The sequence below is a fragment of the Eumetopias jubatus genome, unplaced genomic scaffold (assembly GCF_037043125.1).
Source record: "Eumetopias jubatus isolate StellerSeaLion01/CBP00866 unplaced genomic scaffold, mEumJub1_p1.0 scaffold_17, whole genome shotgun sequence".
In the NCBI taxonomy this organism is placed as follows: domain Eukaryota; kingdom Metazoa; phylum Chordata; class Mammalia; order Carnivora; family Otariidae; genus Eumetopias; species Eumetopias jubatus.
Genome location: NW_028274823.1, coordinates 31612429 through 31633398, shown reverse-complemented (window position 1 = coordinate 31633398; position 20970 = coordinate 31612429). Strand labels below are relative to the sequence as shown.

General features: G+C 48.4%; 1 protein-coding gene across 4 annotated transcripts in view; it reads left to right on the top strand.

The window, feature by feature from the left end:
* The first annotated feature begins 4297 nt into the window (after positions 1 to 4297).
* Positions 4298 to 20970, top strand: part of ZFYVE27 (zinc finger FYVE-type containing 27) — a 32033-nt gene continuing 15360 nt past the window's right edge. For 3 of the 4 annotated variants that reach the window (XM_088020025.1, XM_028098535.2, XM_028098537.2), the window contains exons 1-9: positions 4298 to 4473; positions 5731 to 5928; positions 9705 to 9775; positions 11243 to 11429; positions 13780 to 13875; positions 14193 to 14305; positions 15052 to 15191; positions 15786 to 15857; positions 17423 to 17567. In XM_088020025.1, coding sequence (XP_087876151.1) covers positions 5732 to 5928; positions 9705 to 9775; positions 11243 to 11429; positions 13780 to 13875; positions 14193 to 14305; positions 15052 to 15191; positions 15786 to 15857; positions 17423 to 17567 — 1021 coding nt within the window. In that variant the 5' untranslated portion in view covers positions 4298 to 4473; position 5731. Of the gene's footprint in view, positions 4478 to 5730; positions 5929 to 9704; positions 9776 to 11242; positions 11430 to 13779; positions 13876 to 14192; positions 14306 to 15051; positions 15192 to 15785; positions 15858 to 17422; positions 17568 to 20970 lie in introns of all 4 variants that reach the window. The other variant, XM_028098536.2, reaches the window with a different exon arrangement.

Here is a 20970-nt window from a genome sequence, read left to right as displayed (position 1 = left end):
TCATCATCTGGAAAGAAAACATTCTAGAATAACGTCATTAAAGACAGCTCTGATAAAGCACGGTCACTATTACGTATCATAAAGCAGGTACAAGATATTTTACATTCACAGAGGTATGATACAGTACTGTCCTACATCTATAATACTAGAGGATACAATTAAAAAGGCATTATTTGAGACTTGATTCTACTTTTCCAGCAGAGGGCCCAAAGGATGGTATGACACAGCTCTGGTAAAGAAATGCACCTTCTTCGATAGGATTTCCTCCATTAAGGGCATAGTTTTAGGTATTCACTGCTCTTGATGAACGTCAGTTAAAAACCGTTAAAAACAAACAAACAAAAGCCTATTGGATGACAGAGATGACGAGTGGAGGCAAGCCAGACTCAGTCTAACTAGTATTTTACCCAATCTGTCATGTTTGAAGACATGACAACTCCGTGGAAGAAAGGAGATGCCAAGTAGCACTTCAAAGCTTCGGGCCACAACCAAAACACAGCATCATTTCAAACAGAAGTAGGAGTCAAACCCTGTCCATTTGGACATGTCCAAGGATGTGGACAGCATATTTCATCACCTGCTCACTCACCCAGGAAAAAGGGGGAATCAGTGACTGTACTTTGATTGTGTTCAACTCAATCACAATGTTACAAAAATAGCAAGCTGCCATAATATAAAATAAGGCTCCTCTATCCAGCACCAGTTATCTTCAGTTCTTGACCCCCAAGCCCACAAATGCTACAATCACATCCAAAGAACATAAGGGAGCAAAGAAACCACACCTGATCTATTAGCTGGAATCACCGCTGTTTGGTCTCAGCTATTCCTCGGCAGGGTTATTTTCCTCATATTTCTGGTGTTTCATCTAACCATAAGGATTTCAGCTCTAAATTATATGCACTCAAGGAACGTGTGCACGTATTTAATACATGCCCTCTTTAATACCCATCACCAGGCTAACCCATTCCCCCACCCTGCTCCCCTCTAGAACCCTCAGTTTGTTTCTCAGAGTCCATAGTCTCTCATGATTTGTCTCCCCCTCTGATTCCCCCCCCATTTTTCCCTTCCTACTATCTTCTTTTTTTTTTTAAGATTTTATTTATTTGACAGAGACACAGCGAGAGAGGGAACACAAGCAGGGGGAGTGGGAGAGGGAGAAGCAGGCTTCCCGCTGAGCAGGCAGCCTGATGCGGGGCTTGATCCTAGGATCCTGGGATCATGACCTGAGCCGAAGGCAGATGCTTAACGACTGAGCCACCTAGGTGCCCCAATTTTTTTAAACATATAATGTATTATTTGTTTCAGAGGTACAGGTCTGTGATTCATCACTCTTACACGATTCACAGCACTCACCATAGCACATGCCCTACCCACTGTCTGTCACCCAGCCACCCCATCCCTCCCACCCCCCACCACTCCAGCAACACTCAGTTTGTTTCCTGAGATTAAGAATTCCTCCTATCAGTGAGGTCATATGATACATGTCTTTCTCTGATTGACTTATTTCGCTCAGCATAATACCCCCTAGTTCCATCCACGTCATTGCAAATGGCAAGATTTCATTTTTTGATGGCTGCATAATATTCCATTGTATATATATACCACATCTTCTTTATCCATTCATCTGTTGATGGACATCTTGGCTTTTTCCATAGTTTGGCCATTGTGGACATTGCTGCTATAAACTTATTCATTTGTTTTAAAATAAACATTCATTGAATATTTACTATGCCAAAGCTCTATACTTGGCAGAAACTGGGGCTCTGCCAAGATTAAGTTGTAGTCTCCCTGCTCTCAGGAACAAAGGGAGATTCTAGAGATAGGTTGAAATGCAAGGTAATAGGTGCTTAATAGGATCAGAGTTTTTTGTAAACACAGAGGAGGAAATGAGGAATTATTTGGGGAAAGCTACACAAAGGACTTGACATTCAAGCTGGATGTTGAAAGGTGTGTGGGAGGAGGTCAGGTGGAGGAGGAAGGGTATTCTAAGCCCACAGAGCAGCACCTAGTAGCTAGCCTCCAAGATGGCCTCCAGGTTGGCCGCAATGACTACCCTCTGGTAGTCATGCTCTTGTATAAGCCTCCCACTATACTTTGGGATATTGAATAGTTCTGACCTGTAAAAACGATAGGATATTGTGAAAATGATGGTGTGTGACTTCTGAGGCTATATCATAGAAGATCTTGTGCCTCCCTCTCGGATTTCTTGCTCTGTAGGAAGTCAGACATCATGTCAGGAGGACACTCGAGGTGCCTTCTGGTGAGTGCCAAGTGAGGAACGGGAAACCTCCTTCCAGCCTATCAGCATAAGAATACCAGCAACGATTTGTCTGCTGTGTGAGGAAGCCACTGTGGAAGCCAATCCTCCAGCCCCGTTAAACCTTCAGATGATGGCAGCCGTGGCCAATAGCTGACTGCAATCTCATGAAAGTTGGAGCCAAAGACGCCCACGAGGCTGCTCTCCATTTCCTGTCCAAAACCCCCCAAAAGCCAAAAACCAATGTGAGAAAATATAAATTTATTATTGTTTTAATCCAGTAAGTTTTGAAGTAATTTGTTACACAGAAAGAAATAATGAATACAGCTCGAAGCGTGACAAATCTGGTATGTGGTGGAAATGGTGGCAGGAGAGACCACAAGACAAAAAATTCCAAGTTGAAAGGCAGCTCTCCCAAGGTTTGTGTAAGAGTGGGCGAGGGAGCCATCTGGTGGAAGTAGGTGTGCTTGGAAATTCTTTCCTCTTCCCACTCCTATTTTCCAGCTTCTTCTACCCAGCATTTCCCACTAGTATTTCTCCAAGGGCCACAGTGAGGTTTATGAGTCAATCATGTGGGCCATACACACCCTCGCTTAGAGATGCAAAGACTAACCTCTGGAAAATGTCAAGTTATTAGTTATCCTCTTTTTTTAAAAAATATTTTTTATTTATTTGATAGAGAGAGACACAGCGAGAGAGGGAACACAAGCAGGGGGGAGTGGGAGAGGGAGAAACAGGCTTCCCACGGAGCAGGAAGCCAGATGCAGGGCTCGATCCCAGGACCCTGGGATCATGACCTGAGCCGAAGGCAGACGCTTAACGACTGAGCCACCCAGGTGTCCCTAGTTATCCTCTTTTACTATTTTATTTTCTCCTTCAGTCTCTTTCTTTTTTTTTTTTTAAAGATTTTTATTTATTTATTTGAGAGAGAGAATGAGATAGAGAGCACGAGAGGGGAGAGGGTCAGAGGGAGAAGCAGACTCCCTGCCGAGCAGGGAGCCCGATGCGGGACTCGATCCCGGGACTCCAGGATCATGACCTGAGCCGAAGGCAGGCGCTCAACCAACTGAGCCACCCAGGCGCCCATCTCCTCCAGTCTCTTTCACTTACCAGTGACACTAGGATTTGAAGCAAAGAATGAAGACTCAGAATGCTGGAGAAGGGAAAGAAGGAACTGGGAACACTTCATTATACAAAATTCAGAGTTAGACTTCCAAAAGCGGAGACTAGTTGACCAGTGTCTAGTTACCGGGGGAAGCCTTTGTTCATTGATATTGGTCGTGACTGTTGTCCCTTTCTGGTCTTTAGAGCCTTCTTATATCCTCCAGTGTTCCCTCTGAATAATGTCTAGTTCTTGAATAATATCTCTCAATTGCAGAGCTGCCAGAAGAGAGAACCAATAATACTACTGGCGACAGCCAGTGTGAGGCCAGTGGTCCAGGCCCACCCAACGAGTAATTGCAAAGAAACCAAAATTTACCTTTGGAGTAAATTACTGATTTACTTAACTACCTGGGAAATTTCAGGTAGCTAAGATATTAAAGAAAAAAAAATGTTTCTCTATACTTCTAGACTCACCCTAAAGGAGGAGAGGCAGAGTCCAGCAGACAAGCCTGGCCCAGCCACAAAGCCAGGCCCATTCCTCTGAGAAGTATGAGGATTTCTGAATATAGCTTAGTGGACGGTGTGGGGATTTGGATCTGTCTAGGTTCCAGCTATTTGGAGGGTAAATGTCTGGTAAATGATAACTTCCCGCCCGGAGAATCAGAGAAGAGGTACAGACATTTGACTCCTGCTTAGACGAATGGGTTGGATTTGGACCAAAGCGGCGAGATGCACGACCGTAAACCTCTTGCTCCGGAGGCTCCGCAATACTCACTGACTACCGGTCACTCAGGGAGCCACTTGAATCTGGGCGGGGCTAAGCGAGGAAAGATGCGCAGGCGCAGTGCTGACGAGGGCGCTCACCTGCGCTGGAGCGGAAGGCGGGGAGGGCGTGATGACGTCATGGACACGCCGCCGCAGAGCAATTCGCGTCCCGGAAGCGGCGGCGGCGGGGGAGGCGGGGGAGGCTCTCCGGTTTGCGACTTCAGAGAGGCCCTTGGAAGAAGCGCATCCTCGGGGTGGGGCGGCCCTGAGGAAACGCTCCCGGGCCTAGTGGCCCTTCCAGTGCTCCCTGGCCGTCCCCGCCCCTCCCCCACCAACCCAGCGACCGGGTAGGTGAGGTGTCACCCCCCTCCCCACCTCCGGGTCTCTGCCGACTGTGTGGAGTTGGGCGCCTGGACGCAGCGGGGGCCGCCACCTGCTGGCCCAGCGACTTTGGGCGTGGCCTTCCCTGGTCTGGGCCGCAGGGCCCGAAGGGGCTCCGTGGGCTGCAGAGGTGGTGGTGGTCCAGGCCTCTGTCGGCGCTGAACAGCTTCACCCCCTCCAGGGCTTTTTACCTTGCACCCTCCCTGGGTCCTTTAGTCCGAGCTCCACCTGCGATATTTCAGGCTCCCGGTGGCCCCTTGGTCACATCCCCATCCCCAGTCCCAGGTCAGGTTGCAGTCCATTGCGAGGGACTGGCTTATGTTGCTGTGCGTCAAGATTCCGCCCTTTCTGTCCCCTCCTTTTCTTTTTAGCGTTTGGGGTAGGACTTTGAAATTAGGGAAGAGGGTGAGGGTCTCCGCATCGGAGAGGGGAGATGGGAACGGGGCCTTATGGAAGGAGGTGACTGCCCCGTGGGGTTCAAGGGAAAAGGGAGGGTAATGGGCAGGAATGGTCCCGGAAGTTGTTGGGAACAGAAAGGAGAAGGAAGCGTTAGAAGATGTGGCGGGGCGGGAGAAAGCATGGGAGTCCGTAGAGGATGGACAGTTCGTTCACTCTTTCAGTGAGCATTAATTAGCCTTCCACTGTGTGCAGAAGCAGTGGTAAATGGAAGACATAGTTTTTGACCTGGTGGAGCTCCAAGTTAAGCACAGACCCGCAAGAAAGCAGGGAGTTTTACTTTGGTGTGATAAATGCTGTTAGGGCAAGTACATGATCCATTGGGATTATTGGGGAGGGTCTCCCATTCCAGACTGGGGGCATTGGCAGAGACCTCTCAGATCAAGGGAGCAATGTTTCAGCCATTACCTGAAGGATGAGTAGGAATTAACCAGGTCAGGAGTGGGTGAAAAATATTCCAGGTCATCATTTCTCTTTAGACACCAGGCTGCCTCTTCCCAGCAGCCATGTGCGCTTGGTCTTTATGGTTTATACTCTTGATAGGTCTGTGGGGAAAAGAACATTAGTTGGAGAGTCAGAAGAGCAGGATTTTATATCTGGGCAATTCACTTCACCCTGCTGAACGTTTTTCCTCTGTGAAATGGGTATTCTACCTGTAACCCTTCCTACCTCACAGGTTTATTATAGGCACCACATAGACTAATGTAAGTAGAAGTGTGTTGGGGATTGGAAGTGCAATCAAATGTCAGGAATTATTATGGTTGCAGGATGCAGACATCAGAGCGTGAGGGGAGTGGGCCAGAGGTGAGCCCCAGCGTGATGCCTGAGGTTCCCCTGGAGTCTCCACCTGCCCCTACCAGGTCCCCGGCATTTGATCTTTTCAACTTGGTTCTGTCCTACAAGAGGCTGGAGATCTACCTGGAACCCCTGAAGGATGCAGGTGACGGTGTCCGGTACTTGCTCAGGTAACAGACTTTGTAGAGTTGCTCTGACCAGCTAGACCTTCTGCTTTCCTGCTCCATAGTTGTGCTGGCCACTTAGGCAGTTGCTGGGCTGTCCTTTCTGCCCTCGTGAGGAGTGGTTCTGGGAGGTCCTTTGGTTCCCTGGGCTTATTCCAGACCTACCCCAGGAGAGCTAGGCCTTGGGAACCAGATGGTCTTTCACCAGAGTTTCTTCTTTGTCATTCAGTAAGCTCATACATACCTCAGGACTGCTAATTAGCCTTGAACATCGGGCCTTCTAAATTTTAAAGGAGTTTTTTTTTTTTTTCCTTCTCTATCAGTATTAGCATAATTAATATTAAAATTAGGATGTAAATTTGAACATAAGTTAAATACAAGTACCTGTGAATAAGCAGGTACCCTTTTCACTAATCTTTTAGGATTATGGAGCTCAAAATTTTTTGTTATTTTGCTTTGATTTTCATCCTCCGTATAATTTCTTTTTTCCCTTTTCAGGTCACTTTATTTCTTATCTTAAAGAATTTTAAGGACAGATATATGCTATTCACTCCCTAAATACTTCAGTTTATTTCTAAATAATAAGGACTTTTTTTTTAATGAGAAAAAGCAACATCACACCTAACAAAGTTAATAATTTCTTGATATCATCTTATACCCAGTTCATATTCAGATTTCCCCAGTTGTCCCAAGAATGTCATGTTTTGGTCAAATCAGATTGCAATCCAGGACTGTGCATTTTATTTGGTTATAACGTCCCTTGAGTCTTCTCAATCTAAAATAGTTTCTTTTTCATGGTACTGACTTGCTGGAGACGGAGCTGACAGTCCTGGAGAATTTCCTACTTAGATTTGTCTGGTTGCTTCCTCATGGTGCAAATTGGAAATTAGATTTAAAGGTTGGATCAAATTCAAGTGAAACTCCCTCCCCCCACAAAGGTCATGTGTTCCTAATATTGGGAGCCACGTAAAACCTGGTTGTCCTACAGAGCAGACATTCATAACCTGGAGCTTGTGAGTGGGGCTTTAGGGCTCACTGAACCTCTTGAAACTACACGTAAACCTTTGTATGTACACGCATGTGTATTTCTAAGGGGGAAGCTTCTAGTTTTCATCAGATTCCCATAAAACTTTCCAGTCCTCTGAGAGAGGCAGGAGGCAGGGTAAGTGGAGTTGGGTTAACCTCTAAGTGCTATTGAATATTCATTCTTACCTCAGTCTGGAAATAGTGGGAGGTTTATTTTTTACTCCCTGAACAATGCCTTAAATTTTTCTTGTTCACCTCAGAACCCCTTTAATTTATGGCATTAGCCCTAGAAGTGAGTGGGTTTGTATTCCATAGCAATGTTCTTATCATTAGATCACTGTCCCCTTGGTGCAAGGGTTAGGGGAGATGATGGTATGAGGGACTTGCTTTATAATCTCACCATGACCATCCGGCTGAAATGAATTTTAGTCTTCGGGTTTTCTGCTGTGCACACATGCAGGTGTGTGAATATGTTTGTGTGTTTTACCCTTTTGTGGCAAAGCACAAAAGTTAAATGCAGCCTGCCTTTCACCTTTTCCACCACTGGTCTCTTAGTGTTTCTTGGCACTCATATGTTAGGGTTTTTCCATTTTATGAAATTAGAAATCTGAGGATGTGGTGGGATTGACTAAAACTGGATGGAGGGGGAGCAGCATTTGGCCTAAAGAGCCCCCAGGAGCTTGTGGTTCTGTGCCACTGGGAGACAGAGCACTGGTCTGTGAAAATGGCTGTCAGATTAGTTTGTGCTTTTGATTGTTCTTTTCTTAGTAAAGAGGATTTGACTTTCAAGAGGGACCTAATCTTGAGCTCTGTCTGTTAGGTCTGAAGCCTAGAGGTGCATTAGATTTTTAAAAGACACCTCTCTTCTGGGATCAGCTACCCTAGTAGGTGGATTTCTATGACTGAAGTGTCAGTAAAGATATGAGAAAGAATGGGGAGGTTTTACAGTGAAAGTGACTTCAGTGGCTGTATGATGTTTTTATTTCTGAAGTGGGATTGTCCTTAGACCAGACTTTTAATTTGCTCTTATGCTTGTAGCTGCCACTAGCTGGTTCTGCGGCCTAATTAGGGTGGCACAGTGGGGAATGCTGGGTTTTCAGAGAAAGGCAGACAGGTCATTTCATTCCCTTACTCATAACTTTCATGAAAAAATAGAAGCAGGGGCACCTGGATGGCTCAGTCGGTTAAGTGTCTGACTCTTGATTTCAGCTCAGGTCATGATCTCAGAGTTGTGAGATCAAGCCCTGTGTTGGCTCTGTGCTCAGCGGGGCATCTGCTTGAGATTCTCCCTTTCCCTCTCCCTCTGCCCTTCCACTACCCCCCCTTTCCCCACAAAAGAATAAAAGCACATAATTTAGTGAACTTCATTTAGCAACTGAAATACCTCAATCACAGCAAAAGAAAATACATTGGGGGTGCCTGGGTGGCTCATTTGTTGGGCATCTGCCTTTGGCTCGGGTCATGATCCCAGGGTCCTGGGATTGAGCCCCACATTGGGCTCCCCGCTCAGCGGGAAGCCTGCTTCTCCCTCTCCCACTCCCCCTGCTTGTGTTCCCTCTCTTGCTGTGTCTCTATCAAATAAATAATAAAATAAAATCTTAAAATACATTAGGTTCTGAATACATTGCTTGCCAGCAGCTTGCCTGTTTTTCTCTTTGACTCTCCCTCAGTTGACTGACCTTATAGATGCTATACTGCTGTTAAGTTTTTTATTTATTTAATTTTAAAGATTTTATTTATTTTACAGAGCGAGAGACAGCGAGAGAGGGAACACAAGCGGGGGGAGTGGGAGAGGGAGAAGCAGGCTTCCCACTGAGCAGGGAGCCTGATGCGGGGCTTGATCCTAGGACCCTGGGATCATGACCTGAGCTGAAGGCAGACGCTTAATGACTGAGCCACCCAGGCGCCCCTACACTGCTGTTTAGACTGTAGGCGTCCATGCTTTCAATGTTACATCTGTGCTCCTTTTCCCCTATTAAATGTCCTTTATCAGGGACGAAGCCAGCAGAATTTGATTGTCCTCAGCAACTCAAGTCTCTGGTCTTCTTTCTTTCCTCTTTGGGGCCTTCTGCGCTGCTATTTGGTGGTGGTGGTGGGGGGCTGGGTCTGCATGTGCTTCCGGCTGTTCCAGTTCACTTAGGGCATGTCTGCTGAAAGAATGCTATACCCCGGTTTTAGTTTCTTTTTTGATATATTAAAACAAAATCTTCATTATTTTTTCTCCTTTTGGATTAACATATGTTAAAGTCTCAAAATTTCAGAAATCAGAGAAAGTCACAAATGCGGTCACAGAAATCCTTCACGGTTTGTTCTCTTGATTTCTGTATTAGATGAATCTTGCATAGTGAGTATATGTTCCTGTGAAATTGTAAAAAAGAATAAGGGAAAATTTTAAAGAAGAAAATTCGTCATTGTTACCTCTTAAAGAGACCTGAACCTTACAAAACATGGTTAAACAGTATTAACTGGGTTTCTTAACAGATATTTTATAAATTCTTCTCCTTCTGGGAGAAGGTTCCACAGGTCTAGTTCTGAGAGGATACCTTTTCTTATCCCGGGGCCTAATGTGTGACCTTAACTCCTCTCCCAGTTGCCTATGTAAGAGGCCCACTTTTCATTTCTCCTTGACCCTCTGAACTCCAGGCCCCCTCCTCTTGGTCCTGGTTTTGATGATCCACCTGTGATGGTTGTCTCCTCCCCCGACCACAACTGGAGGAGTGGCCATCTTTAGTGACCAGGACTTTCTTGTGTTGTAGGTGGCAGATGCCTTTGTGTTCCTTGCTGACCTGCCTGGGCCTCAACATCTTGTTCCTCACTTTGAATGAGGGTAAGAACTGATTCCAGGGGCGGGGGGTTTTTGAGAATGGATGTGGGAAGGAATTCCCAGAAGTGGCCGCTTGTCTTGCCATGGAGTTGGCCTCCATGTCTGCTTGATGTCAGAAAACCGGCTCTGGAGAGACACACTCTGGGCTAGAATCCTGGGTGGGTTGTTGAGGTGGCAGGTTCTTTAACCTGTTTGTTAAGGCCTAATTTTCCTCATCTCTAAAGGGAGGATAATAATAGTGCTCTCCTCAGAGAGTAGTTGTGAGGAACGAGGTAGCCTGTCTATAACATTTAGCACGGTGCCTGACATAGAGTAAGCAGCCAATGTATTGTAGCTATCATTAGTTTCCTTCTTGACTGAATACTGGTGGTGTGACCTTTTTCCATTTTGATTTCCAAGCTGATTCTGGGGTCAGTGGGGGCATGACATGGGGTGAAGGTGCCAGGAAGGTGAATGGTTAAGAGATTTTTGCCACATATGTTGATTTTCTCTGGCTCAGCAGGTGAGCCTGGAGGGGGCTGCTGGGCAGTCACCAGCTCTGAGGGGTCTGTGGCATGAAGCCTTTGAGGTAGATGTGTGGACAGGTGGATGGCTCTAGAGATCTTAGGTAGTGATGTCTCCTGGGGACCTTTTGTGACGAGATATACCAGGACCCAGCCCCTTTCCTGTTTGAACTGACAGGTAGCTACAGAAAAAGCTGAACCGCTGGGGGGAGATGTGTGAAAGGCCTGAGACAGAATGTTCTGAGGAGTGGGGTCCTTTATTCATGTATTCATTCTTCTATCAAACTTGCATTTCTCAAGTGTCTCCTTTATTTCCTACAGAGATGTGGATTCAGTGGGTTGAAAATAAACCCGGTTTTCACATAAGACCTCATTTTCTGTTTCTCCTATGACAGATATTTAACTAGCATTTAATCTGTGCCCAGTGCTCTGTTAGCTTGCTTTGGGGGTACCGTGCTACATGGAAGAAGATCCTTTGGATTTTCTCTCAGCCTCCCCGTTTCTCAGTTCACAGTGGTCTGTCTGTGGTATTCTAAAAGCCAAAGGAAAGGCTTCCAGTCTGCTCCAGTGGCCCAGAGGTCAGAGTGTCAGTATGGGGATCTCCTAGCGGCCAGACTCCAGGCACGAGCCACCTACTGTGTGCTAGCATAGGTTTGTTAATATTAAAAAAAAATGGGTCTGGGGCTATAGTAGTAATCAAACGGATAAAGTTTCAGCTTTCAAGAGCCTATGTTTGTAGAGGAGACAACAACTATGCCTATAATCAGTCATGTGATAAATTCTGTGAGGAGAAAATAAAGCTGAGTTAAAGGGTTGGAGAGTGAGCAGGGGAGATACTCTTTCACCCAAGGTGATCAGGGAAGGCCTTTTGGACAGAGCCCTGGAGGAGGCGAGCATGTGGGTATCTGGTGGGCAGAGGCTCCTGGTCCTTGCTCCTCATTTACCTGCAGTGTTATTGATCCCATAGGTGCATGGTACTCGGTGGGTGCCCTGATGATTTCAGTGCCTGCCCTTCTGGGCTACCTTCAGGAGGTTTGCCGGCCACGGCTGCCTGAGTCTGAGTTGATGCGGAGGAAGTATCACAGCGTGAGGCAGGAGGACCTCCAGAAAGTTCGCCTGTCTCGCCCCGAGGCTGTGGCTGAGGTGAAGAGCTTGTGAGTATGGAAGGGGCCAGGGAGGTGGGACATGGTCACAGTAATAGTGGCCATCACACTGAGTGCTTGCTTTGTGTGAGGCGTTGTATAAGGGAAACCACAGATGTTCTTCCCTTTGATCTTTTGAACAGCTCTGGGAGGTAACTACTGTTACTATCCTCCATTTATGGTTGAAGATAAAGGCTTACACAGCGGAAAGGTGACCAAGCTGGGATAAGAATCCAGATCTAGCTGATTTCACAACTTGTGTTCTTTCCACTAGAGAGACAGTTTAGGGTCTTGACCGAGCGCAGGCACACGTGAGCCGCGGCCAGGGTTCAAATCCCAGCCCTCCGTTTACTTGCTCTGTGGCATTGGGTGGGTTGCTCAGCCTCCCTGTGCCTCAGGTTCCTTACCTGTTAAATGGCATAATAGTAGACTTACCTCATAGGTGGTTGTGAAGACTGAATGAGTGTCTGGTACCCAGGAAGTGTTCAGTAAAGGTTAGTCACCATCACTACGCTATCGAGAAGCTTCCTAAGTGTGACAGAGCTGGTACTTCCGAAGAGCCACATTAAGACCATTGAATAACGTTAACCATAGCATCTGCAAAGCTTCAAAAGAAAGTTACAAATGGAGGCCTGAGCCTGGCCCCCGTCTGACTCAGTTTTCTGGAGTGGGGTCTGGGTATCCCCCCCCTTTTTTAATGACTTTAAACTCAAATGGGAGTTGCAAGAATAATACAGAGGAACTCCCATAGGCCCTTTACCCAGCTAGAACAATTATTAACATTTGCCACATTGGCTTCATCTGTTGCTCTTCACTTGCATGTTATTTTTTTTCTTACTGAACCATTTGAAAGTAAGTTGCAAACATCATGCATTTTTACCCCAAATACTTCTTTCCTAAGAACAAGGATGTTCTCTTATATATTCATAATTGTATAATCAAAATTAGAAAATTTTACATGGCTAACATTAGCATTCCTGCAGTTATCTAATATATAGTTCATAATCAAATTTTACCAGTGGTATTAGCAAGGTCTTTATATAAATTTTCCCTCCTCCAGAATCCAGTCCCGAGTCATATGTTACACTTAGTTTTTTATGTCTTCTTAGTCTCCTGTAACCTGGAATACTTCCTTAGTCTTTGTTCCTCATGACCTTGACACTTTTAAATAGGATGAGCTTATTATTTGTAGAATTTCCCTCAATTTGGGGTTGTCTCCTTATGATTAGATTGCATTTTTGCAGGAGTATGACAAGCATTGTGTTGTTGTCAGTGTATCATATCGAGGTACATGATGTCAGTCTGTCCCATTAGGGGAGATTCTAACTTTGATCATTTGGTTAAGGTTTCTCTACTCTAAAATGACCATTGCTGGGTCTTATCTTTATCACTTTATTACTGTGATAGTTGTGAAGGTGATTTTCTAGTTGGCATTGTTAGCTAGCATCTGCTCTAAGAAAGAGCTCTTCCATCTTATCAGTATGAACTCAAGATTCTTAATTTTATTTAATGGGTTGTAATCCATTACTGTCATTATTTTGATCTCATTGTCCTAGGTTTGGCAGTAGGAGCTCTTTTGAACTGGCTCCTGTGTTCTTTTGATATATCCCCATTATTTTTTTTTTAAGATTGATTTATTAGTGTGTGAGCGCACGCGCATGGGGGTGGGAGGGTGAGGGTGGAGGGGCAGAGGGAGAGAGACTCTTAAGCAGACTTCCCGCTGAGCACGGAGCCTGATGTGGGGCTTGATCCCACAGCCCCGAGATCATGACCTGAGCCAAAATCAAGGGTTGGATGCACTACCGACTGAGCCGCCCGTCATCTCTGAGTGCATATGATACTCAGATTCATCTTATGCTTGCACTGCTCCCGCTCTGGAATCAGCCATTTCTCCATGGAGCCCTTCAGAAACCAAGATCTGGGTGCAGCATGCATTCATTGTTTCTGGGGGTGCATCCATTAAAAAAACTCTCCAAGTGGGTCTGCCTTACACCCCAGGTGAAGACACAGTGATCTCTATCCTGCCATTTATCCTGCAGCTGCAGTGTGTCTGTGAGGGGGGGCTACCCTGCTCCTCATTTTACCTTGGCCCTGGGAAAGTTAAGCAGCTGGCCCGACATCAACAGCTAGGAAGAGACCCAGGCGGGAACATTTGTCTTTTGTGCATCTCTGTAGGGGTTCTGAAAGGGGGACTGAAATGTACGCAGGTTCTCCTGAGCTCTCCGGCCCCTCCCATGGGTTCGAAGAGACCAGCTGTCCCTGGCTAGCTGTGCCCGTGAAGTCCTAAGCTCTGTGGCCCCAAGCTCTGGCAGGCCCGTGGGTGTGCGGCTCACGGAAGGCCCCCCCACCCCTGTGCCCACAGCCTGATCCAGTTGGAGGCCTTCCTGAGCTGCCTGTGCCGCACCTGTGAAGCTGCCTACCGGGTGCTGCGCTGGGAGAACCCTGCCACGTCCTCGCAGTGAGTGGCCCCTGGTCCTCCCCACCGCTGCCCTGCAGGGCTTTGCTCAGGGGAGGAGAGCCTCTGAGGCTCTTGTGTGCAGACCTGCACGTGAACTTGTGGGCTGGGATGTATGGCTTTTGTTTAGACACCTTTTAGGTGTGGGAACAATATTTTAATAGTAGAAACATAACTCACCGTGTAAGCTCTCACCCACTTGTTTGATTAGCAGATGTCATGTTTATTAAGTGTGCCCGTTGCCATGTGGCTGTGCTCCAGAGTGGTTTCCTTCTAATCGCAGGAATTTCTGATGCTGTGGTTCCTCTCTGTCAATGCAGGTTCTATGGGGCTCTTCTGGGCACGGTTTGCATGCTGTATCTGCTGCCCCTGTGCTGGGTCCTTGCCCTTTTAAACAGCACACTCTTTCTGGGGAATGTGGAGTTCTTCCGAGGTAAGCCGTGGACAGCTCGGCAGAGATGGGGCCCAGGCTCTGGGGGGGCTAGGTGAGGCTCCCCCGCTTGTCTGTCTCTACAGCTAATCATCCGTTTGCTCTGCATTCCACAAGGGGGCAGCACCACACCAGGGTAGTTTCTGGGAGGGCTCCTGGGCTTTGCATCTGAGACGTCAGGGGGGATCCAGGGGAGGCTGCTTCGGTCAGGGTCCCTTTCCCATCCCGAGGCAGGTGAATCCCTGCTTATGTGATGTGGTGGCTTCTGGGAGATGAGGGAGGGATGTTTTCCCAGTGCTGCCACCCGCCTCCTGGGACGCAGCCACCTGGAGTAGCTGCTACTTCTCTTTGTGATCCTGGACTTCTCATCTGCCGTCTAGCTTCTAAAGCCGTGAGGCAATCTGGAGAGGCCCTGAGCCACAGAAACCTGGGCTTCTACATATGTTTGGGTGATTGCTATATTTGTTTTCCTCCCTGTAGTTGGATAATTAGTTACAGAAGCTATAATTCGTGGAGCACTTACTACATTTAATCTCTCTATAACAATCACATGGGGTGGAGGGGTAGGATCGCTGTTTTGCTTATGAGGCTTAGGTTAGGTGATCTGTTCAGAGTTAGGAGGGTGACTTTCTTGCAGCAGAGAGTGGGCTGCTGGTGGAAGAGGCCAGCCACCTGTAGAAGGGGGTACCCCCAGAGCACCACTCATTCCATCCTGTTTCTGCCTCCCGCTGTGTTCTTGCCCTGGGTAGTGGTGTCTGAGTACAGGATATGTCTGCAGCGGCGGCTGAAGCCCAAGCAGAAAGACAGCGTCTTTGAGAGCCCATCACTGCTGGAGGCTGGGGGAAAGTCTGCTCTGCCGGACTGCACGCCTGCACCCACGCCCACAGAGGTGAGTGCCCCACACCATCAGGGCAGAGTCTCCTGTGGGCAGGTTGTGGGGCCTTCTAGTTCCCAGCTTGTTCATGCCACAGAGCTCCTGGCCTCTTTACAGTTCCTGCTGCTTCCCTGGTCTCCTCTTTTTTGAAATGTTTAATAATAATAATTGTAATGATAATGATAACAGCTACTGTGTGCCTTGTTGAATGGTGACTCTGCTATTCTAAGTACTTTATAGATATTAACCCTGTGAGGTGTAGGTTGCTTCTGAGAATGAGAGGGTTCTCTTCTGCAGAGGAGAAGGCTGAGGCACAGAGTTCTTGTGCCAGGGTGGTGGGGCCAGGACTCAGACCAGGCCCTGTGGTTCTAGCACCTGTGCTGCGCAACCGCCATAGGGCCATCTGTGGTCTTGGGCCCGTTTCCCTGTCTCTGCTAGGTCAGAGAGTGCCCTCCTTCGTGTGACTTCTTTCTTGCATCTGTGCCATCTCCTCTGGGGCAGGAATGGGTGTTTTAGGGAACCTGGATGTTTGCTCCAGGAAGCTGGTGGCCTCTACCTTAGAGGGCAGGGCTGCCCTCCCTCTCCTTCTGTAATAGTCTCTCTTCCCAGGACCTCACGCCTGGCAGTGTGGAGGAAGCCGAGGAGGCTGAGCCCGATGAGGAGTTTAAAGATGCGATTGAGGTGGGTGGCCCTTCCCCACCACCCTCTACTGATCAGGCCAGAAGTGTGGTCTGGGAGCCAGGTGGTTTCTCACATCCCAAGTCTAGGTTTTTCAGTTCTCTTTATCCAAATGAGCAGTCAGAACTAGTGAGCTAGAGCTCACTGGATGAAAGGGTGCCTCTGAACTTCTGCCCATTCTGTGACTGACCTACTCATCTGTCATGCATGCTCAGGGGTGGGATGGCTCTGGAAGCCTCTGGGAAGCACCCTGTGTTGGGGGGTGGATCATTTACCACCTAGGCTGGAGACTCTGGGCTTGGTGCCTTGGATGTGGGGGAGGCAGATTTGGGGGAAGGCACTGTCCCGGGTCTCTCACTGCTCTTACGGAGAATGAGGTCTGAAAGATGTCTCTTTGGGGGGCAGGGAGGGGAAGTTGGAGAAAGCGGTTGTAGGCCAAGGACTAGGTCAAGGAGTCCTCCTGATTTTAAGACAGTGATTCAAACTGGTAGTTTACAGAAGCATTTTATTTGGCATCCAAGACTTAAAGACATTTACAAATGGAGAGATTTCAATGACAAGTCTGGATTTTTAGTTCCTCTGAAAAATCAGCAGCTCTGGTGGCCCCGAGTGTGCAGTGGTCAGTGTAGCTGAGGAGTGACTGTCCCCTTTAGAAAAGTCACCTAGTCCCCACCCCTGCCCCCACCCTCCTTGTCCCTAGTCCCTGAGTCCTAGTGTGGTGGCTCTTGTCACAGCTGTGCTGTTGCATTTCCATATAGCAGGAAGTCATTTCTCCGTCTCTTTGTAAAGGGGGACATTGAGGTATAAGAAAGGGCCTTGTGCGTTGCCTGTGATTTACCCTAGCCCATTTCACTCTCGCCTTCGCCTCGTCTACGTCTGCATTTGCATTTTCAACTGCTTAAAGGTTTCACCCAGACTTGAATACACGACTGCAGATTGTGCATCTTGGTGCTGGGGGTGTAGGGAGTGTATACACCAGGGCTTTCGGGCTCTTTGGTTCCTAACCCACAGTAGTGACCACATTTTACATCTTGGACTAGTTCACACTTAACGTCTGTAAAATGTGTAAAACTTAAATGAAGCAAAAGTTTTCTGAAAATACATTCTGAGGAATATTTTGTGTTCTCTTCTATTGAAGTAATGAGCAACTTTTAATGCATTATTTCACCCAGTTTGAGAAGCCGTAGTACCCAGCTTCTCTCAAGCCGATTTGTCGCTGGGCTCCTTCTCTGGGGCCTCTGTGAACGTCACCCTCTGTGGCGTGCTCAGACAACTCACAGTGGCGCTCCCGTGTTCCCTTTTGCCCGGGGCTCTTCCGGCGGCATCCTTCTTCTTGCCATCTCTCTCTGTTTTCTCTCCTTCTCCCGCGCACCTTGGGAGGCAGGAGACACACTTGGTGGTGCTGGTAAGTAGGAGCCTTGGGGAGGCAGGCAGGGGCCGGGCAGGGGGAGGGTGACTGAGCTGGCTGTCCCCGTGCCTCGTGGGGTCGGCCGTGCTGGGGACCTCTGCACATGGCTCCTGGAGCCCTGCTTCGAGGTGGGCAGGATTGGAAGGAGCTGTTCCCACAGGAGGATGATGAAGGTGCCCCGTGCCCAGCAGAAGACGAGCTGGTTCTGCAGGACAACGGGTTCCTGAGCAAGAATGAGGTGCTGCGCAGCAAGGTGTCACGGCTCACGGAGCGGCTCCGCAAACGCTACCCTACCAACAACTTCGGTATGGCCAAGGCTGAGGAATGGGGGCGGTGTGGGCACCATGGGGCCAGAGTTTGGAATTGTGGCTACTGGTTTGTGATGAGAGCAAGGAGTGAAGCTATGTTCACGGGCCCCAGGGAAGGTAGCGGACACACAATGGGACTGCTGGGGAGTGAGCGTGGGTTCCTTCTTGAACGTTAACTTGTAGGAAGTTGAGGCACTCTGTTCCAGAAACGCCACTTCAGGACTGTAGAGAGATGTAATCCTGAGGCAGAGGCTCAGAAGGCAGTGTGGCATGATGGCTGAGAACAGAATGTGGCGTCTGACTGCCTGGTGTAAATCCCAGCTTTGCTGGCTGTCCTTGAGCAAATGATGTAACCTCTCTGTGCCTCAGTTTCCCCTTCTAAAAAAGGGCAGTAATAACAGTTCTTACCTCACGGGGTTCTTCAAGGTCTCTAACGAGGTGATGTTTATTAAGTGGTAGCACAGTGCTGGCTGGGTCACAGTAAGTGCTTAATAAGGGGTGCTGTTAACATGAGGGGTCCTGGTCCATCCTGCAGGTGCCTAGCAGCTTGTCTGGATCTTCTCTACCCAGGTTGAAACAACTTGAAGCAAAAAGTATCTTCCTCTGCACACGATAGAACCCTGAGGTCCCTTCTCCTCAGCCAAGTTCATGGACTGGCCAGTCCTTATTTTCCTGGGAGGGGGTGGGGGTGGATCAAGGAAGGCAGCTTTGGAGAAGGGTAGACCTGACTCTTGGCATGGTGGGAAACCTGTCTCAGACCAGGAGAGCGGTTGCTGAGCCAGATAGGGTTCTGGCTGAAGAGGGCAGGTGACTTGGGAGTCATGCTGGTTTTGAGGAAGAGCCTTGTTTCTGCTTGGAGTCAGCTGTCAGGAGGAGGAGGTGGCTATACTGTGTGTTCTGGTTGGATTGAATTCTAGGCTCTGCACCCTGGGAGAAGCCCTGGGGTTCGTTTGAGGCATTTGACCCAGGGCATCCAGGGGCCTGCCTTCCTGCCCCTGTAGCACACAGGGCAGTTGTTTTTCAGGATTCAAGGTCCTGGACATGCAGTTTCTTTCTGCTCTGTGAGTATGCCCCAGTCATTTCGAGTTCCCCTTTATTTGTGATGATCACTGACTTCTCTGGGGGCACTGTGTTCAGTGCACTTGCATGTACACGGTCTCATCTAGTCCATATGGTAGATGTGATAGGGACAGGCGGTTCTTAGGGGCTTAGAAGCAGCTGGGTTCCAGAAGTCCCAAGTGACACTATGTAAGAATTAGTACTCTTGCTCTAGCGTGTGATTCATTTGTCAGTATGAATTTTAAGTAAAGGCCTTTAGATGTTTTCATTTGCAGGTGAGTAACCTCAGGTGAGAAAAGTGATTTGCCCCATGTCTTTAGCCAGTAAATGGTTGAGCTGTGACTCAAATCCAGGCCATCTGATCTGGCTCCTGTGTTCTTGTGTTTTTTCTCACTCAACATGCTCCCTTTTTGCCTTAGTGTCTGAAGTCCTCTGGCTTTATGTCTGTCTTATTTCAGTATTTGGTTTTTGGCTCAGGTAATCCTGGCCAGGATGGGTGAAGGCCTTTGAGTTTCACATGAGGCTGGCAAGGGCAGAAAATGCTGCTTTTTTCTAAGCCTCTCTTAATTCCTGTTCTTTAAGACTGCTCGCGGTCTTCTCCTTGAGATGTTCTCAAGCTTCTTGCTGTGAGGGCAGGTACAGCAGCTCTGCTCCTCGGTCTGGCTCCTGCAGGCCAGGGTGAGGTGAGCAGTTTTCGGGGCCACTCCATTCCGGCTGCCAGTGGAGGATGGGGATGCATGGGACAACTGAGGACAGGCGGCTCAGGGGCTTCTATGTGGCCCCGTTCTGTCCTGGAGGCTCTTTGACCATTACCCTGGCAGGGGCCCTGCAGTCTTAGGTTCTTTCCTGCTCCTGTGGCATCATCACATGGTGAGTCAGGCCTTTTGCTGAGGATGGGGCAGGGAGAGTCAGAAGATTTTGGAAGGGAACAGGGCTGCTCTCCTCCATCTACCTGTCTTGAGCTGGTATCAGCATCCTAAGCCCTCCCAGGCCCAGGCTTGTGCTTGGGTACATGTTGGTTTCACTAGACCACATGGCTGCCCTGGGATGCTTGGCCCTGACATTCCATCCTGGAGTTGGGCCTGAGTGTCAGTCTTTGAGTGGCTCCAATCCACTGCCCCATGCCCCTTGTCCCCTTTGTTAAGGAGAAGCAGAAGTGGGTTGCTTTTTTTTTTTTCTTTTAAAGATTTATTTATTGGGGCACCTGGGTGGCTCAGTGGGTTAAATGTCTGCCTTCAGCTCAGGTCATGATCTCAGGGTCCTGGGATCGAGCCCTGCATCGGGCTCCCTGCTTGGTGGGGAGTCTGCTTCTCCCTCTCCCTCTGCCTACCCCATCCCCACTCATGTTCTGTCACTCTCAAATAAATAAATAAAATCTTTTTTTTTTTTTTAAAGATTTTATTTATTTGAGAGAGAGAGAATGAGAGAGAGAGAAAGCACATGAGAGGGGGGAGGGTCAGAGGGAGAAGCAGACTCCCTGCTGGGCAGGGAGCCCGATGTGGGACTTGATCCAGGGACTCCAGGATCATGACCTGAGCCAAAGGCAGTTGCTTAACCAACTGAGCCACCCAGGCGCCCTAAATAAATAAAATCTTAAAAAAAAAAAAAAGATTACTTCTTAGAGAGAGAGAGGCTCGATTTCACAACTTGTGAGATCATGATCCGAGCCTAAACCAAGAGTTGGACACTTAACCGTCTGAGCCACCCGGGTGCCCCGAAGTGGGTTGCTTTGCCCACATTCTTAGTGCGGGGGACAAAGTCTTGGAGTAGCCTGATTGCTGGTTTGGCATCAAGGCGGCAGTACCTGCTATGCTTTCCCCTCTCCTCTGCCAGGCCAGGAGCTACCTGGCAGCAATGGCATTCACCTCACGCACCTTGGCCTCAGGCTTCTTGCTCTATCTTGGGCAGGCCCGTCTTTCCTTGAACACAGGGAGTGTCCTGTAACAAGGGCTGCAGGCGTTTCTGGTGGAACAGAGGAAGAGACCACATGTGGCTGTCAATATAGCTCTGGGCCTTTGTGTGAAGGTGAGGCCCGGGGCTCTGTACCTGGCCACATAGGTGGTTCAAGAGGCCCAACAGTGCTTCCTGAAGCTGCTAATTGCTCTGGCCAGATCCCAGGATGCCTTTGGGCCCCAAGCTGTAGACATTTACTCCAGTAGCTTTATTATCCATTCTCAAGTGTTTTCAGGACCCAACTCAGCTTCCTTCTGGGCCCATAGCCCTGCGCTGGGCTCTGTAGCCCCTTTCGGGAGCACCTTCATGCTCACCGTGGACCCCCGGGCTTTTTCCCCTGGCTCAGTGGCCCCTGCTTGCATGGAGATTTCTGCCTCAGACCATAGTC